The following is an 18,165-nucleotide window of genomic DNA, read 5'->3' as shown; positions in this document are numbered from 1 at the left end:
CAAAGTTGGTAGATCGATCAAGTGAATCAAATTCCAGACAAAACACTATTAATGGTTTTTGTATGTTCTTGATCCAACTTGATTGTTATAGGACATGATTTCTCATATAATCGTAGGTAATTTGGTGGAGTATCGGTCGAGTTCCATCTTTGAAGAATCAAAGATTTCGGCCGATCATCATTGCTGTTCGCCGCGATGAAGAAGGCCAGCCAGATGATGAAATGTCATCTTTACGGGCTAAAATTCGTCCCATCATACCATCCGCGTTTCGTGAACACTCCGTCGTGTTTGGGCGTTCCATCAGCGTTCGGGCTTACGGCGTTGAGGCGCGCATTAGTCAATCTGCTACTTCACGAACGCGCGTCTTTTCCGTTGCAGTGGACGATGCAGCTCGTTGTTATGCGTTGGATGAGGCATGGGTGCTCATCTAACGGTTGTGCGGTCTGCTACACTGAATTATTTTGATTTCGACTACAACAAATTACGATCTTTTTTCAATCTTAGGGCTTGTTTGAAATTGATTTTTTTTTTATCCCTTTGACCTTGTTTTTAAACTACAAAATATATAAAAAATTTTAGACATGATATTTATTTTGTATATATATATATTTTATATTTTTGGGATTTTATAATTAATTAATTTTAGAATAAAATTGATACAACCTTTATTTTAAATTATTCTATTTATTTTTCTTGTCCTTTGTTTTAATTAATTATGATTTAATTACTACAATAATTATTCAAATTAATTATTTATTCATGCTTTGTTCTTAATTTTAATTATTTTAAATTTATTTAATCAAAATAATTATTTTAAAATTTATAAATTTGTAGGTAATTTTTTTTTTATTTATCATCGCACCTCAATTGTTTTTATAAATATTAGAAGTTTCAACATTTAGTATCTTATTCTTATAAATATTAGAAGTTTCAAATAAAAATAAAGGAAAAACTTGAATTATCATGAATTAAAATTAACTAAATAAAGTTGCATATTAAAATATTTCATTAAACATACACATATTTTTAAATGCTTAACGAGAAAGAAAGTGACACGCCAACAAAAACATGACAAGTAAAATGAAAAAAAAGAGCAAAACAAATAAACTTAAAAAAATTACAAAAATGCAAAATCACAAACTATTTCATGAAACATAAATTACTGAAAAGAAAACTCAAATATTTCATAAACTTCTTACAAAAGAAAACTCAAATGTTCCCAATACTAAGGATTCCTCAATAAAGATTCTAACGAGTGTGAAAATTTGTTTGAAGAAAAAATTCCTCAATAATACTTCCATGATCATTATATCATTTATTGCCTCGTGTATATTCACAATTTAAAAAGTTTAGACACTTAAATCTTTAAAAAAAATCATATTTTAAGAAGTTAACTCTAAAAACATTTCACTTGAGTAAAATCTCTTAAGATTTTATTTCAAATAAATTAAATATCACAATGCCACAAATGAGTGAGATATATGATTGGTCACCATAACAAGATTATAGAGTTCCTATGCCATAAATCGAAACCTTCCATGATAAATTATTTTCTGTTTTTGACTATCGTCTTAATAAACCTCATTTCATTATCGCTGTGACACATACAAGTTCGTTGTCATTTTCTATTTGTCCCTTATCAACCATCTTATATAGTAATGTTAACTATTCCACCTTAAATTCTTGTTATGTCCCTCTTTGGATCCATGCAATATGATGTAGAAAAATCCAATAGGAATCAAGATATAAAAAAAATTGTATATGCACAAATCTTGAACTAAAAGATTTCAAGTTTGATTAATCTATTTTACTCATAACAATCAGTTTCTGTGTTACAGTTACCTATCTATGTCGGTCCTTCTAAGACAATCCTAGAAAATGTTATCATAAGAAGAATTCCCAGGGGCATCATACCGGTTTCAAGGGAGAGAATGATCAAGCTTTTCATAACCAGAATTATCCAATGTGAGAAGATGTGAATCATCAATGGCCTTGATTTTGTCTCCACTAAACCATGGTATTCCTCCTGTTTTGCATAAACACATCAGATGCAATAAGCTCCATATCAGAAGAAACAAACAGATATTTATTAAGAATTCTCCTAAAAATTTTTACCAAGTGTTAAGAAAGTAAATACAGACCTGGAGCAGAAGGTTCTTGTTCCCTTGTTCCATGAAGAATTATAGTTCCTGAAAGAACAGTAATGAATCCACATATCTCAGAGGCAATGCTGCTTGCATCCTGACCAGACCAATCCTGTAAGTATATGAAAACTCACCATTAATTTCTGATGATAATTTACAAGTTTTCATACAAAAACAATGGATTTACCCTGAACATGATAACGCTCGCTACAATGGTGAGTGTCGTGAACATCACATAGTATATTGGAGAAACAATTGCAGCATTGAATGTATCCAATGCCTGTATGTAAATACAGTTACTTATCAAGAAGCAAAATTACTGCCACATAAATTAATATGAAGAAAAACAAAACCTTGTTAAGGTAATTCAATTGAGTAATAACACATATTACTGCCACAGTTGGAAAAAACCAAGTCTGAGGATAAGCAATTTGACTTATTCCATCCAATGTGAGTTTTATGGAAATCCCTATCGCCTTTACACTCACGACCTGCATTTAATTACGAGCCATAAGACCTATGGATTGTGCACGATATAAAGAGTTTACATTTCATACCGTTAGTGAGCCCATTAAGGAGCAAATTCCCAAGTAAACCAGTATATTTGTCTGGCCATATCGAGGTTCAAAGTGAAAAATAAGCGCTACAATAGTCAACAATGCAGCCACCACATACACTACAAATCCTGTCCACAAAATAAAATTAGTATATATAATAAATAGATCAAAGAGTAAGCTACTCCTTGAATGAAATGAACTTAACTTGGTTCAAAAAAGAAAAAAGAACCTGGCTGGGTGGCAAGGTCCCATATTTCTTGAACCGAGTCTGGGGTATGTTCTTCGGGCGCATGTATTACAATCACAACAGACCCCACAATGCAGCAAACGCATCCCACCACACCTAATCTCTGAATCCGTTCCTTCAGCATGAAGTGTGCCAAAATGGCACTAAGATTCCTTGGAAGTTAGTTATGACTTATGCTTTAAATACCAAATAGGAAAGTTTACTAAGAATGTCCATTATTTACCTAACTATGATACTCAATGCACCGAGTGGAGTCACCAGAACTGCTGGTGCGTAAATGTAAGCAACGAAATTTGCAACTTCTCCAACGAACACTACATTTTCAAACATTCGAAGATTTAGAACAACAAATACTTTTGAAAAGAAAAGGAAATACATTGAAGGTGAAACTCACTAGTCATCATTCCTGCCCACCAAAGAGGTTGTAACAAATATGTGTAACCACCAACTCCTACAAGATCGGATTACACATGTTAATGATAGCTTCTTCTGTTGGCTGCCATGATTGTGCATAAGAATGACAGAAAAGGAACATATTGATTATTGGCATAGAAGAATGTAAGTTGAGATTTGTGTTTTTGGGTGCAATTCATGGTGGGGTTTTGACCAACAACAAGATTTTCTTGAACAAAAATGAAACGAAACCCATCTGAAGAAATCAAATGACAGTATTAGAAAAATTATAACTGACCAGCGCGAGTGCCAGAAGCAGCAGCCAGCTTAAGACCTTTCTTCTTCAAGATAAAACTGGAACCGATGAACAAGCCTGACGCAACGGCCAGGATCAATCCTTTTCCATTGTCTGAAATTCCCATGTCTTCCGATTCCCCTCAACATACAAGCCTCGAATAATCTACTGATTCAGCTACTTGACTCAAAAACAAAATCTTCAACAACTCCAACGTTGTATCTACTTCAAGTCTCAAGTACCCACCCGAGAAAACTGGAAGCGGGGAAGTTGGTATCCCCTCTTCCTGCTGAGAATTGTAGAAAAACAGGGTTGAGTCATAGAAGAAGTTTGTTTAATCAGAAATTGATATAGTTCAGGTAGCAAGCGAGAAGGGTTTGTGTAAAGAAAAGAAGAAGACGACGAGAGAGACCTTCCATTGTCATTTCTACTTGTCTTGTTGGCGGAAATTTCCATATTTTACAGTACGATCACTCCATTTCGTGGCAATAACCAAATCTGTCATTCTTCTTCTTCTTCTTCTTTCATTCTTCTGTTCATCTTTAGGCACGATTTTGCTCTAACTAGATCAATCTTATTTAGCCGTTGTCATGAATTTGATAGTGAAAAAATAACGGTTATAGATAAGTCGTTTTCGGAGCTCGTCTCATTTTTTTTTATATATTTAAAATTAAATAAAAATATATTGATATTTTATTTAATAAATAAAATAATTAAAAATAATATTAATGTGATAAAAAATACAGTATTTTTAATTATTTTATTTTTTAATTAGTCTAATTAATAAATCAATCATAATAATAATAAAATAAAATGTACATTATTATTATTATATATTTTATATTATTATATTAAATAAAATATATTATTTTACATTTTATATTGTTATAAAATATATAATAATAATGTATATTTTTATTTTATTTATTATTATTATATATTAATATCTTTAATTATTTTAAATTATTAACTAATCAATTTCAATAAAATCGCATGTTTAACAAAGTTATTTAAATAATATGAAATCTTCACGACTAACCAAATAAAAGACAACTTGGTGTACCTAGTCCGAATTTAGAAATAATTTATCTCTCTTATATTTTTTTTACACCACATTATTTTCTATCTCATTTTCTCTCTCAATTTCTCTCTACATATTACTTCGATTCTTTTGTTCCCAACCAATCACAATCAACCTTTATTATTTAATTAATAAAATTCAACGTATCTAAAAAAACGAGATCTGAATTTGATCCGTTAAATTTTAACCTAATTAATCTCTTTCCCTTACTTTCTCACTCGTCGTTATGTCACATCATCTCCTTCATATTAGTCTCATCTCTTCCAGTTTTATTTTATTTAGATTACAATTTATCTCTCTTTTTGCTAGAAACAACCCAACTCTTTTGTCGAAAACTTATTACAATGATAAGCTTTGAACATTATTTGTACGAAATGAAAGATCCTATTTTATTTGGAGAACTAACAAGGTACTTCAGACAATCTGATGTATAGTATCTATACTTTTTAATATTTTTTTTATTCACTCAAAACTTATTTATTGAATAAGGTGAAACTATACTCCACTCAATTCAACAAACAAGCTTGTATGGATAATGCAGTTAAGGGTGAACTAAGCTTCACCCTTAGCTGTATTATTCACCCGGGTGAAACCTTGGTGAATAATTCTGTTAGGGTGAAGCTTAGTTCACCTTTAATTACATTATTCACCCGGGTGAAACCTTGGTGAATAATTCTGTTAGGGGTGAAGCTTAGTTCACCTTTAATTACATTATTCATCCGGGTGAACTATACTTCACATGATTCAACAAACAAGTTTGCCCTTTACACCCAAAGCTCATTCATCAGAAGCTGCTTCATTTTATTTTCATGACTGCTCTCTTCACTTCACAATAATCTTAATTTTTTTCATGATCTAGAAGTCATAATGAATCTACTCGGTGTCTGTCAATTAGTTTTTGAGCTATACTACCAAATTATGAAGAGTATTTTAGCATAATTCATACCACGAATCGGTACAAAATTTGATAAAGAAGAAGATACATTCGAATTCTACTTATGCTGAAGGAATCAAATTTGATATAAGGCATAGTAGAAAATATAATGACAAATCAGGTTTACTATTATACAGTATTTTTTGTTGTAGTGCATAGGATGAAAGAGGAAAAGATAAAAGAGATGTATATGTCAAACGTAGTAATGCGGAGACAAGGTTTGATTGTGAGACTAAAAATGAAGATAAAGAGGCAATATAATGGAGTGTTAAAAGTAGTGGACTTTCACGGTGAGCATAGTCATCCTCTTGCAAGTCCAATGAAAACTCACTTGTATAAATGTCATATGAATATTTCTGCATTTGCAAGTTTACAAATTGAGATGTCATCTGATGTGAGAATCCCTTCAAAGACATCACATGTTATTTTGGCGAAACAAGTAGGTGGAGGGACAATTTATGTTTTATTTATGAATATTACAAAAACTACATGTGATCCAAAAGAACAAGAGATTTTTTTTGGGAAAAGAACCATAGATTTTTTTTTTTTGAGAACGGAACCATAGATTTTATGATTAGGGATGAGGGATTTCTTAGAATATTTACAGAAAATGAAAATTGATGATCTCGTTTTTTTCTACTATTCAACTTGATGCCGACGATTTAATTACAAATATTTTTTGGGCTGATGCTAAGATTTGATATGATTATGGATATTTTAGAGACGTGGTTTTCTTTAACACGACCTATAGGAAGAACAACGAAGGTCGTCCTATTCCATTATTTATAGGTGTTAATCATCACGAGAAAACTATCATTTTTGGCACGGTTTGATTATATGATGAAACTGTTATGACTTTTGAATGTTGTTTGAGACATTTAATACAACTATGTTTAAAAACCCCAACAACTATTCTCATTAATCAAGATGCTGCCAATAGCAAAGGCATTAACTTCAAAATGGCCTCAAACAAATCACTGCCTGTGTATTTGGCACATTTATCAAAAATGAAGCCACACATTTAAGCGGAGTCTTCCAAGAGTTTCGAGAGTTCACAAAGAATTTTGCGTCGTGTATATATGACTACGAAGAAGAGGAATAGTTTCTTGAAGGCTAGAATATAATGCTAACAAAGTATGGACTCCAAGACAATGATTGATTAAAGTGTATATTCCGGGTGAAAGAAAAATGGGCCTTAGCATATGGATGACATATGTTTTGTGCAGATATGACTACAACCTAAAGGAGTAAGAGCATGAATAGTTGTGGGTACTCCTTCCACAACAACCCTATCGAAGTAGCATAACTGCAAAAATATATGAAACAAGTTATTAAAAATTGAAAATCTTTCAAACATAAATAATAGTGTAAATGTTAATAGAAGACTTACCAATAGAAAAGTTAGAGGTCCATCAGAAAAGATTGATTATTTTGTTTCCATTTTTTGCGCTGTCTACAAATCCTGTCACTGTGAACTGGCATTGGTTCAAGTTTTAATGTTATCAACGTCCATTAATTTTAGAATTTTGAACCTGCATTAATATACTAGATATATAAGTATCAACTAATACAAATATAAAAATAAGACAATATATGAATGAAAAATGTTTACTTGGCTCGTGAATGTTGTAGTGACCAAAGAAAGGTTGAGACAACATAAACAACAAAGACAATCTTGAAATTGTTGTATGCACTTATGCTTTCTAGTATTCTCCGTGACATCTCATTTGATTCAGGACGTCCCTTCTTTTCATTGGCCCCTCATCTCGTCTTCCAATTCAGCAAAAAATCTTGAAAAGTAGGGTTTGCCAAGGCTTGACTAGTAGACTCAACTACTTCGACCTTTAGGGATGTTGAGCATGGAATGAACATCTTCTTTATTTTTTTCTTTGGAGAGGTTTTGAATAAGGTGAAACAAGCCTTTGGGGGAGGTTCTTGTTTTAAAATGAATAATCTTTATTTTTTGGGAAAAACTACTTAACGTTATTTCATTAAAAATTTTTAAAAAGGGAAAAAAACCAAATGAGTTTATGTATTTTCCTAGATAAGCTTAGGAAAATTTAGTTCGAAATTGTCTAAAAGAAAATAAATTATACAACACACAAACAATTGAAAGCGTTTATCTAACTAAAAAGATTTCCATTCTCGTGACTTCTTTGAATGTGATTTTCAAGTTCCAACTTAGTGTCCAGTTTTGCTCAGTCATGGATACTCGTCTTAGCGTTTGTAGATTTATACTGATGTCAAATACAATTTCTTCCCATGTCTTCTACACTTATTTTTATTCTCGAGTGCATCCTTACGTTCCTTTCTCGCCAAATGTGGTAGATTATTGTACCGAAGTCGCTTTAAAAAACACTTAACCTGAAGCTTTTTCCCTTTACTTTCAGTATGGCTTCCTTTTTTTTTAAATCTTTCCATTCCGTATGTGGGCTAGCCATTTTCATGCTTCTGGAAATTTTCTTCCATAATTCCAATGCAAAAGGACAACAACCAAATAAGTGATCATCTATTTCTTCATTTCCTTCATATATCAGACAACTTATTTCTAGGATTTCCATATACTTCTTTACCTGATCTCTTGTATTTATCCTTTCCCTAAATGCAAGCCATAAGATAAATTGGTGTCTTGGAATGACTTTTGATGACCTGACCAGATCAGCCCAATCTACTATTTGTTCCTTCTCCCGGATGATATTCCTCACTTTACTTGAAATCATCTTCCCATTTTCCTCAGCTTTCCATCGATGTACGTCAGTTCTTTCATTGAATTGGATGTTGCTAATATGTTTGAGAATGCGTTATCCCATCGGTATTCGCCTAAGGAGTTAATTCCATAATCCATCCTTAATGTCTCTAATCTTTGCGGCTAGGCAGTCTCGTCTGATCCTCACGATTCTGAATTCCTCTTTATTGATTAGTGGTTAGTCCTCATACTAGGGATCATGTCAAAATAGTGTGTTTTTGCCGTCTCCCCAGCTAATGTCAAATAGTCTTGTAATGTTGTTTCTTTGTTTAAGAATTTTCTTTAATGACCATCCCATACATTCACTTATTTTAGTTGTCCAAATGCTTGATTCGTGTTTCATGAACCAGATGAGGACTCACTTGATCCAGAGTGATTCTTGTTTGCTCTCGATGGCCCATAGGTGCTTATATGTCAACACTTTATTCCATTCAACACAGTTCTTGAGCCTTATGCCGTCTACTTCCTTTGGTTTGTAATGTGCGGTCCACTTAACCTTCTTCCCACCTCTCCCGCTGTTTCCCCAAATAAAGTTTCTTATTAGCGCGTCAAGTTCTTTCATTATTTTTTTCAAGAGCACAAGTTGATGCGACCAGTAACAGATGATTCCCATTACCACGCTTTTGACCAGCTCAATTCTTCCAGCGTATGTAAGTTTTTTTTATTTCCCAACCGAAAATTGAGTTTTTCACTTTCTTGATCAGTAGTCTGCAGTGCGAGATTTGGATCTGTTTTTCCGTGAGTGGTATGCTTAAGTATCTTACTAGAAAGCTTCCTTCTGCGATTCCCATGATGTTATAGATGTTTGCTTTCGTTTCCTATTTTACTCCTCCGTAGAATTCCAAACTCTTGTTCTCGTTGATAGTCAAACCTGTAACCTCAGAAAAAAAAATGTTAGTGCAACTCTTAAAGTTTTATGAAATCTACGTCAGCATGCGCGAGAATGAACAAATTGTCAGCAAAACATAAATGAGTGATCTCCTCCTTCTCAAAGAATGGGTGGAAGATGTATGGTTGATTCTTTCGGAATGTTATAAAGACGCTTTCAAAGATCGCCATGATGACAACAAAAAGGTAAGATGATAGGGAATCTCCGTGCCTCACATCGTTTTCACCCTTGAAGTAGCCTTAGTGAATCTCATTAACACTAACTACAAAACGAGAGGTGTAAACGCATTGCATGATCCATTCTATAAAAATCATGGGAAAATCCAATACGATCATAAAGTCTCGGATGACTTCCCATCTAACAAAATCAAAGGCTTTTTTATATCAATTTTGAAAGTCACTCTAGGGGATATTTTTCTCTTCCCATAACCTTTAAGGAGGTTTTGTAAGAGTAGAATGTTATGTGAGATGCTTCGACCAGGAATGAATGCAGATTGATTTAAACCAACAATTTTACCAATGACATTTTTAAATTTTTTTGAAAGAATTTTTGAAATTATTTTGTAAACGAAATTGCAACATGAAATCGGTCTGAAATCTTGAACCTTTTTGGGAACTGAGGTTTTGGGTATAAGAGTCAAGACTATAGTGTTTCACTGCTTGAACATCTTCCTGCTCTTAAAGAATTCCAAAACCCCTTCCGTAATATCGTGACCCACAACCGGACAATTTTCTTTAAAGAATTGAGCATTAAAACCGTCTGGACCTGGATTTTTTTTTACCGTTGATGCTGAATAGAGCATCTTTTACCTATCTTTTACTTCATTGCGTGTGACAACCCTAATTAGATCTTGACTGTCTTTAGTAGAAACTCTTTTATCGATAATCTGGTATAAGGTGTTCAAAGAATCATATTCTTTCTTTTCAATAGATTTAGGAGTCGAATTAGAAGCCAAAACAGATTTGGGTTCAACAAGTTTAGATAATTCAGCATTGACATCATCATTGGGAGTAAACTTTACCCTCCTTTTCCTTTGTTGTCTCTTCTTCTTTAAAACCATACCAAAAAAAAATATATGACTAAAATGATAGGATTTGATGTAATGAAATAACTAGACTATACAATATCAATATCAATTGAGTATACGTAGAACAGCTATGAGTAAAGCTTAGTTCACTCTTAGCTGCATTTTTCATCTGAGTGAACTAAACTTCACCCTTAGCTGCATTTTTCACCCGAGTGAACTAAACTTCACCTTACCCTTAGTTGCATTTTTCATTGTATGACCGTATTTTTTTTGATAGTCTTGTCAGATATAGTGTTATTAGATTTATCATTGCTCATTTTCCGGCAGTCGGTATCATCGGTGAGTCGGGGTCGTCGGGCAGTCGCAGGAAGTCGGTTAGTCGAGGTTGTCGATCGTCTTAAGAGAAAAAGTCGAGAGCAAGTAAGAGAAGATGAAGAGACTCAAGCTGGAATCTTAATTATTAATATTTTGTTATTATTTATTTAAACAAAAGTTACGGGTGAACTATATTTCACCCGCGCTGCTTTTTTTTTATTTTTATTTCGGGTGAATTATTGTGCTTCACCCCACTACTTCTTTTATAATTCGGGTGAATCACCTGCTGCATTTTATAACAAAATAATATGAAATTTAGATAGAGCGGGAAAAGAGATTCGGGTTAAAAATCAATGGACGGGTCAACAGTTTCGGAGCTCAATTTTTTTTAAACACGGGAGCATTTTATTAATTAAATAATGAGTCTGCATTTTGATTGGCTGGGAAGTGGACATATAGCTCTCCATACAAAAGAATATGAAATATTGAGTAGTTATTGTTGAGATACAAGACATTTAAGTATTTAAATTAAAAGTAGAGTATATTAGTGTTTTTGGTTTGGTATGTAAACTTTTTTACTTTCCTTTCATTCCATGTTAAAATTTATTGTTATGTTTAAATAAAAATTTTGATTTTAAATATTTTATAAATTTAAAAGAATAAAATAAAAATAAAAAATTGTATGTCATACATCAACAACAACAAATAAAGTTAATATTTCTATTATAGTGACAATATAAGTGCAAATGATGATGGATATTGAGTTGGAGCATTAGAAGAGTCTACTTTTACAATTGAATAAATAAATCTGATAATTCAATTATAACACTCTCTATAAGACAACAAAATTAATTATTTTATGGACAATATTCAAAAATAACTTGAAATTGATGATATGATGATGGTGATTGATGATGAGTAGACTAGAAGCAAAGAAAATAAAATAAGAAACTTTAACAATTTCATTTGGAATTTGGAATTGTGATTATAGATAATCACTAATTTTAACAAAATTGAAATAGTATTAATTACATTTAACTATATTTTTATTAATTTTGGAGAATAGTGAAATCATGGTATCCCTCTAGATATACAAAAAAAAAAAAAAATTGCAGATAAGTATTTCTATTGTTATAAAAATAAAGTATATATTTTAACCCTAAACAATATCATAATTAAATAAGTTTACTATAGGTATATTATGTGTTTAAAACCTTAAGAAACACACAAGTATAATTATTATTAAATTATTTTGAGAACAAGTTTAATTATTAATAGATTAACATGATTCCAAAAATAAAAAAAGTAGTAGTAATAATGTGTGAGACAAAATCATATTAAACTTTCTTTTATGGTGACATCATTTAATTTATTTTAATTGTTTAATATTATCATTATATAAAACATAAATGATTTTTGTGACCCTTCCTGTATCCCACGCTTAAAAAGACTAAGTAAATAAAATTGTTTTTTTCGTTAAGAAAATTGTTGTAAGTTGGTAGTATATTTGTAAGAACTAGAAAACAACTTATATTCAAATAACAAAATACTAAACTTGCTTATATCTCATGGTAAATTATTCATCTGGTTTATAATTTATTAAAATTCTGAACTAACAAATTTTTTTTTTTGATAAATATTTTTATAAAGGTTCATTACAAGGAATTAACATCTCATAATTAATTTGTTATCGATATTGTATTAAATTAATTATTAAAAATATTGAAAATTTAAATAAAATTAATTAAGATTGTGTTTAAAAATATTTATCACATAAATAAAATAAAATAATATATATAAATACATAATTTCAAATTTATATTTATATTATAAAATAAAATAAAATAAAGAAAATAAAAATACACAACTTTTAATAATTAAATCTCATATAACATTTTTTTACCCTTATCTTTCTGTCCCTAAAAAAAATATCTGATGTAATTTTATTTTTAGTTTTAGTTTGGTGTCTAGTTTCTTTTCTCATATATTTATGATTTACATATGTTATATCATATTTAGTTTGGTATTTAATAAAATAAAGTATTTAGACTCCATTTAGATAAACTCAAATATATATATATATATATATATATATATATATATATATATATATATATATAATTACTACTTGGATCTTAAATAATTTGATTTCTATTTGTTTAGACGAGTATGTAATTGTTCTATTTTTTTAAAAAAAAATTATGGAGTAAATTAGCATAATCAAACGATCATACATCGACTCCAACCTTCAACTTAAGGCGTTTTAAGTAAAATCAAACACGTGATTGGTATCCCTTAGATACCAATCAAATTTCTTGAGCTATCTTAGTAAGTTTGTACGTCCTCTTTTAAAAAAATATATATGAAGTTGTAAGATTTAAAATTGTTTCTCTTTTGTTCAATAAAAAACTATTTAAAGGTTCTTTTACACCATTATTTTGTATTAGTTTCTTAATATTTTGATTATATATATAGCTGGTAATTATCGTTTGGTATGATTTTTTTGGATGTTTCTTATCAGCTCCCGGTTAATCACAAATTTTATTACCGTTTGTTTTTCTGACACCGCTTAATGATTTTTAATGATTTTGTTCGATTTGTTCCACTCTTCACACATCTTATGAAACTCAAATAAATTTTTATTTGAAATCATCTTCAATGATAATATTGTTGGATATTATTTTTTGTTAATTTTATTTTATAAATTTGTCATATTTTTTTAAATATAAATTCTCATTAGTTTTTTTTTATGTAGATATTATTTGTAAAAATTATTAAAAAAAGAAGAAGAATTGTATTGATATGTTTTGGTTTTTGTTTTAGTAAATGAGTCAAGATCAATCCAAAATGGAAAGCCACAGACAGGTCTAGACCGATGCTTAAAATAGAGGCAGATGGTTAAGTAATAGTGAAAATAAAAGAAGAAAGGAAACAAACTGGAGGAGTGTATTAATATATTTAAAATATTGGATACTTATGCGAAAAAAAAGAAGAAGTCATATTTCATTTTATTAAAAAAGAAAAGAAAAAGTAAAGTAATAAAAATTAAATTAAAAAAGAAAATAATGATGACAATGGAATGGGATCAATTTGTGGATCTTTTTGGGTTCAGTTTGAATTTGCTAGAGGATTGGGCCTTAGGGCCCATCAAAATAATAACTAAATATGAAATTATCTATAAAAAAAACTGGTATCATTAAAAAAAATTGTATAAGATTTGACAAAGTTAGTGCAAACAAAATTGAAAATATACATATAGTTTAAGATGTGATCAAAAGTTTTCATTTATCTAAATAGTCTTATAATTAAAGAATAATATATATATATATATATATATATATATACGTGGAATTGAACAAGGCCTGATTTAGTGTGTCTCAGTGTTATGTACAAAAGGGGAATAACATATGTGCGATTATTTGTTGAATTCTAAAAAGACATGAAATCACATAATGATGAAGATGTCAATCCAATCGTATTATTATGAAAATGTCAACTAAATCACCACGAAATCATATCATGGTGGAGATGTAAAAAAATGATATTTACCCTAATTATGAATTCTAAAATCATATATATATATATATATATATATATATATATATATATATATATATATATATATATATATATATAACAAATAAAGAGAGTTAGAGTTTGTAAATGAGAAAAGTGTGTGAGACTAAAACCTATAACAAATAAAGAGAGTTCAGAGCCAAGTTGGACTAAAGCGGTCTTAGTTTGATTTTTTTGGTGAAATTTTTTTCTTGGTTCGGTTAAGATTTGAGATGGGGTTGACTTATAGGGTTGATATCGAGAAGTTCGTTGGGACGAAGGACTTTGGGTAGTGGAAGATGAAGATGAGGGCACACTTGGTCAACATGGGAATTGCTAAAGCACTCAAGGGGGAACCACAATTACCAGCCTTGATGGACGCGGAAAAAAAGATGGAAGTGTTGGAAAGGGACTATAACACCTTGATTCTTAGTCTTAGTGATAAGGTGCTGCGAGAGGTTGCTAGTGTCACAACGACAACAAAGGTGTGGCTTCAGTTGTAGTGTTTGTAAATGAATAAGACATTGTTGTCTCGGATCTTTATCAAGAAAAGATTCTTCAAGTTTAGAATGGCTGAGGGGAGACTTTCATACGCATCTCGACAATTATGTCAATATTCTCCTTGATTTGGAAAATATCGGGGAGATATATAAGAATGAGGATATTGCGCTGATACTTTTGAATTCTTTACCGAAGTCGTATGAGACGTTCATTTACATAATCGAGCATGGGAGGGAGGAGCTTACCCTCGATGATGTGATGAGGGCGTTGAGATCGAAGGACCAAAAGAAAAGGAATGAAGAGAACAATGTAAGTGGAGATGGACTCTTAGTTCGAGGGAGAACTATGAGGAGAGACAATAAAAGCAAGAAGAATATACGTTCGAAGTCTATCGGGAATAAATCTATTAAGTGTTAAAATTATGACGAGGAGGGGTACTTTTATCGTGATTGTCCAGATTTGAGTAACGATGGGAAGAAGAGAAAAGAAGCGGCAGTTGTTCAAGAGGTCGAGAATGGGCACGAAAGTGAGGACGTGCTCGTTGTCTCCACTAATTAGTCTAGCAAGTGTTGAATTATGGATTTCGGGTGTTCGTTCCATATGAAACCTAACGAGAGTTGATTCAAGACCTATAAGAATACTTCAGTGGGTGAGGTTTTATTAGGTAATATTAAAGTCTTGTAGGGTGATGGGAATCGGAATAGTGTGTTTAAAGACGTATGATAGAATCGAGAGGGTATTGACGAACGTACGACACATCCCAGACCTTCGGAAGAATTTTATCTCTATCATCTCACTAGGACAACTTGGTTTTGCATGGAATGGTGAGAAGAACGTATTAAGGGTCACAAAGGGGCCGCTAGTGATAATGAGAGACGTGCGAGAGAAGAGTCTTTACGCCTTTCAAGGCAACACATTGGTTGGTGATATGGCGGTAGTGGCGGAGCCTCGAGATGTATCGCCCACGAGTTATGGCATAAGAGATTAAGGCACGTGAGTGAGAGGGGTTTGAAGGAGTTGAATAAGAGAGGCTATTTTGGCAAGGATAAACTTGGTTATTTGGAGTTTGCGAGAACTGCATATACGGTAAAGCTATGAGGGTGAAGTTTGGACGGTCGGTTGAGGTGACTCGGAAGATGCTTTGTTATGTTCACTCAAACTTGTGGGGATTGACGAGAACTGCATCTCTAGGTAGAGGTTGGTATTTTATCACATTCATTGATGATTTTTCGTGCAAGGTTTGGGTATAAATCTTGAAGCACAAGGATGAGGCATTTGTTAAGTTCAAGGAGTGGAAGAAGATGGTAGAGACTCAGGCCGGGAAGAAGGTTAAAAAGCTCTGAACATATAATAGTTTGGAGTACCTAGGCGAGGAGTTCAAGATGAAGGATATGGGACCGGGATTTTATTTGTGGGATGGTAATTAAGCGGGATCAGGAGAAATGCTCTATGTTCGTGTCTCAAAGCGACTACCTCCGAAAAATGGCTGCCAGGTTTGGGATGTCTAACTCTAAGGCAGTTCAAACACCATTAGCTACTTATTTCAAGCTCTCCTCAAAGATATCACAGAGTATCGAGGAGGAAAATATGATAATAGAAAACACCTCATATGCAAGTGTCGTTAGGAGCCTATTATATGACATGGTATGTAAGCGACCCGATCTTGTTCACTCGTTCAGTCTTGTTAGTCGCGTTATGGAGAACCCATGGAAAGAACATTGGGATGCGACGAAGTGGGTTCTCCATTACGTTGGGGATCCTTAGAAGTCGATCTTTGTTTTAAACGGGCGGGTGTAGGTGATGATAAGTTGAGAGGATATGTTGATGCTAATTTTCAGGTGACATGTACAATAGAAGGTCCATAACAGGATATGTTTACCCTATTTCGATGCTCGGTAAGTTGGAAGGCACAATTACAATATGTAGTTTCCCTTTCAACGACAAAGGCTGAGTTTATCGCTATGACGGAGGGCATCAATGAGGCACTTTGGTTGAAGGGTCTCGTGGGTGAATTTGGGGTGAAACGCGATAAAGTGGAGTTGTTTTGCGATAACCAAAGCTCCATACACTTGTTCAAGAACTCAATATTTCACGAGCGTACAAAGCACATCGACATTCAACTTCACTACATTTGAGATGTCATAGCGAGTGGAGCGATATTTGTAGAGAAGGTTCACACAAATGAATATCCCGCAAATATGGCCACGAAGGTGGTGACGTAAATCAAGTTTTGGAAATGTTGCAACTTGATTCATGTCACAAAGGTTGGAACGTAAATAGAGAAGTAAGAGGATCAGTTCTAGGGTGTTCTTGGTGATGAGGCTCATTCGTTTGACAATAGACATAAAGGTAAGATGGAGAATTTGTGGAATTGGGCCTAAGGTTTTAAGGCCCAATTTGGTGTGCATCAATGTTAGGTAGAAAAATTGGAAGGAAGACATGTGTAATTATTAGTTGGATTCAAAAAGGCATGAAATCACATAATGGTGAAGATGTCAATCAAAATGTATTATTATTGAAATATCAACTAAATCGCCACGAGATCATATCATTGTAGAGATGTCAAAGATATAACATGATATTTACCCTAATTATTAATTTTAAAAGCCTATATATATACATTGTAAATAAAAAGAGTGTGTGGGACTAAAATCTAGAATCAACAAAGAGAGATAGAGTTTGTAATATCTGTTATAACTCTATTGAATCGATTCTCCGAAAGCAAAACGTAGGACATTGTTGGTCTGAACCTAGGTAATGTTTTTGTATCGTTATTTCGTTATTTCTTACTTTTACGCTATTGTTTTGCATTTCAATACGGTTTCTATTATTTTGCGTTGATTCTTAGGGTGATAGTTTTCACCCCAATATATACTAAGACCATAACTAATCATTCAAAACAGCTATTATTTATTAGACAATAATATTTAATGTTGATGTACATTTCAACATCAATACAAATTATATAAAATTCTACACTAAATTCAATAAAAATCAAGTTAAAAAATATATAAATTGTTACAACAACAGAACTCATTTAATTACTTGACAATCACTATCACATAATTCCAATGCTTGAAAACTCCATAATACAAGTGGCAAACTGACGAAAAATAGGAATGTGATCCTTTCAGTGTGTTCAAAATGTGTCCAATGATCTAAGAATTCAAACTATCATTGGTTTATTTGAAAATGTCACGATAAACTCATTGTCAATTAACCAAGCACCGTCAATTCAAGTCATGTTCAAAGAAAACTTGAGATTCTTAAAGAACTAATGCCATAGGGTCTCCAAACGTTTACAATTTAGACTTCAATCAAATCAGCATGTCTTGGGGCTCATTTGAGGAATTTTCTTTGTTTTATTTGAGTTTTTCTCTAAAAACACATGTTTGATCTTATTAAAAAATAAAAACCTGTTTTTAAAAAATGTATGATCAAATTACCCCATAATAACAGTTCTACCTTTTTAAAATTAAAT

At 32.0% G+C, this 18,165-nt stretch overlaps 1 protein-coding gene across 1 annotated transcript; it reads right to left on the bottom strand.

Moving 5' to 3' along the window:
• Positions 1-1,732: 1,732 nt before the first annotated feature.
• On the bottom strand, positions 1,733-4,118 carry LOC124931054 (probable magnesium transporter NIPA6). The gene is made up of 9 exons (XM_047471443.1): positions 3,640-4,118; positions 3,343-3,399; positions 3,172-3,262; positions 2,931-3,091; positions 2,702-2,829; positions 2,498-2,635; positions 2,332-2,424; positions 2,142-2,256; positions 1,733-2,026 (listed from the first exon to the last, which is right to left on the bottom strand). The coding sequence occupies exons 1-9, from the start codon at positions 3,761-3,763 to the stop codon at positions 1,920-1,922; spliced, it is 1,014 nt and encodes a 337-aa protein (XP_047327399.1). The 5' UTR covers positions 3,764-4,118; the 3' UTR covers positions 1,733-1,919.
• Positions 4,119-18,165: the final 14,047 nt, after the last annotated feature.

This window comes from Impatiens glandulifera, chromosome 3 (genome assembly GCF_907164915.1).
Source record: "Impatiens glandulifera chromosome 3, dImpGla2.1, whole genome shotgun sequence".
NCBI lineage: Eukaryota > Viridiplantae > Streptophyta > Magnoliopsida > Ericales > Balsaminaceae > Impatiens > Impatiens glandulifera.
The sequence above is the reverse complement of the archived record's forward strand: the minus strand, read 5'-3'. Positions and strand labels throughout refer to the sequence as shown.

What these genes read in the sequence shown, in the direction of transcription:
- LOC124931054 (XM_047471443.1), bottom strand. Translation starts at nt 3,763, where the DNA reads ATGGGAATTTCAGACAATGGAAAAGGATTGATCCTGGCCGTTGCGTCA. An exon ending in TGCTTCTGGCACTCGCGCTG is followed by an intron (nt 3,400 to 3,639) that starts GTCAGTTATAAT and finishes CCGATCTTGTAG; the next exon opens with GAGTTGGTGGTTACACATAT. An exon ending in ACAAGAACCTTCTGCTCCAG is followed by an intron (nt 2,027 to 2,141) that starts GTCTGTATTTAC and finishes TATGCAAAACAG; the next exon opens with GAGGAATACCATGGTTTAGT.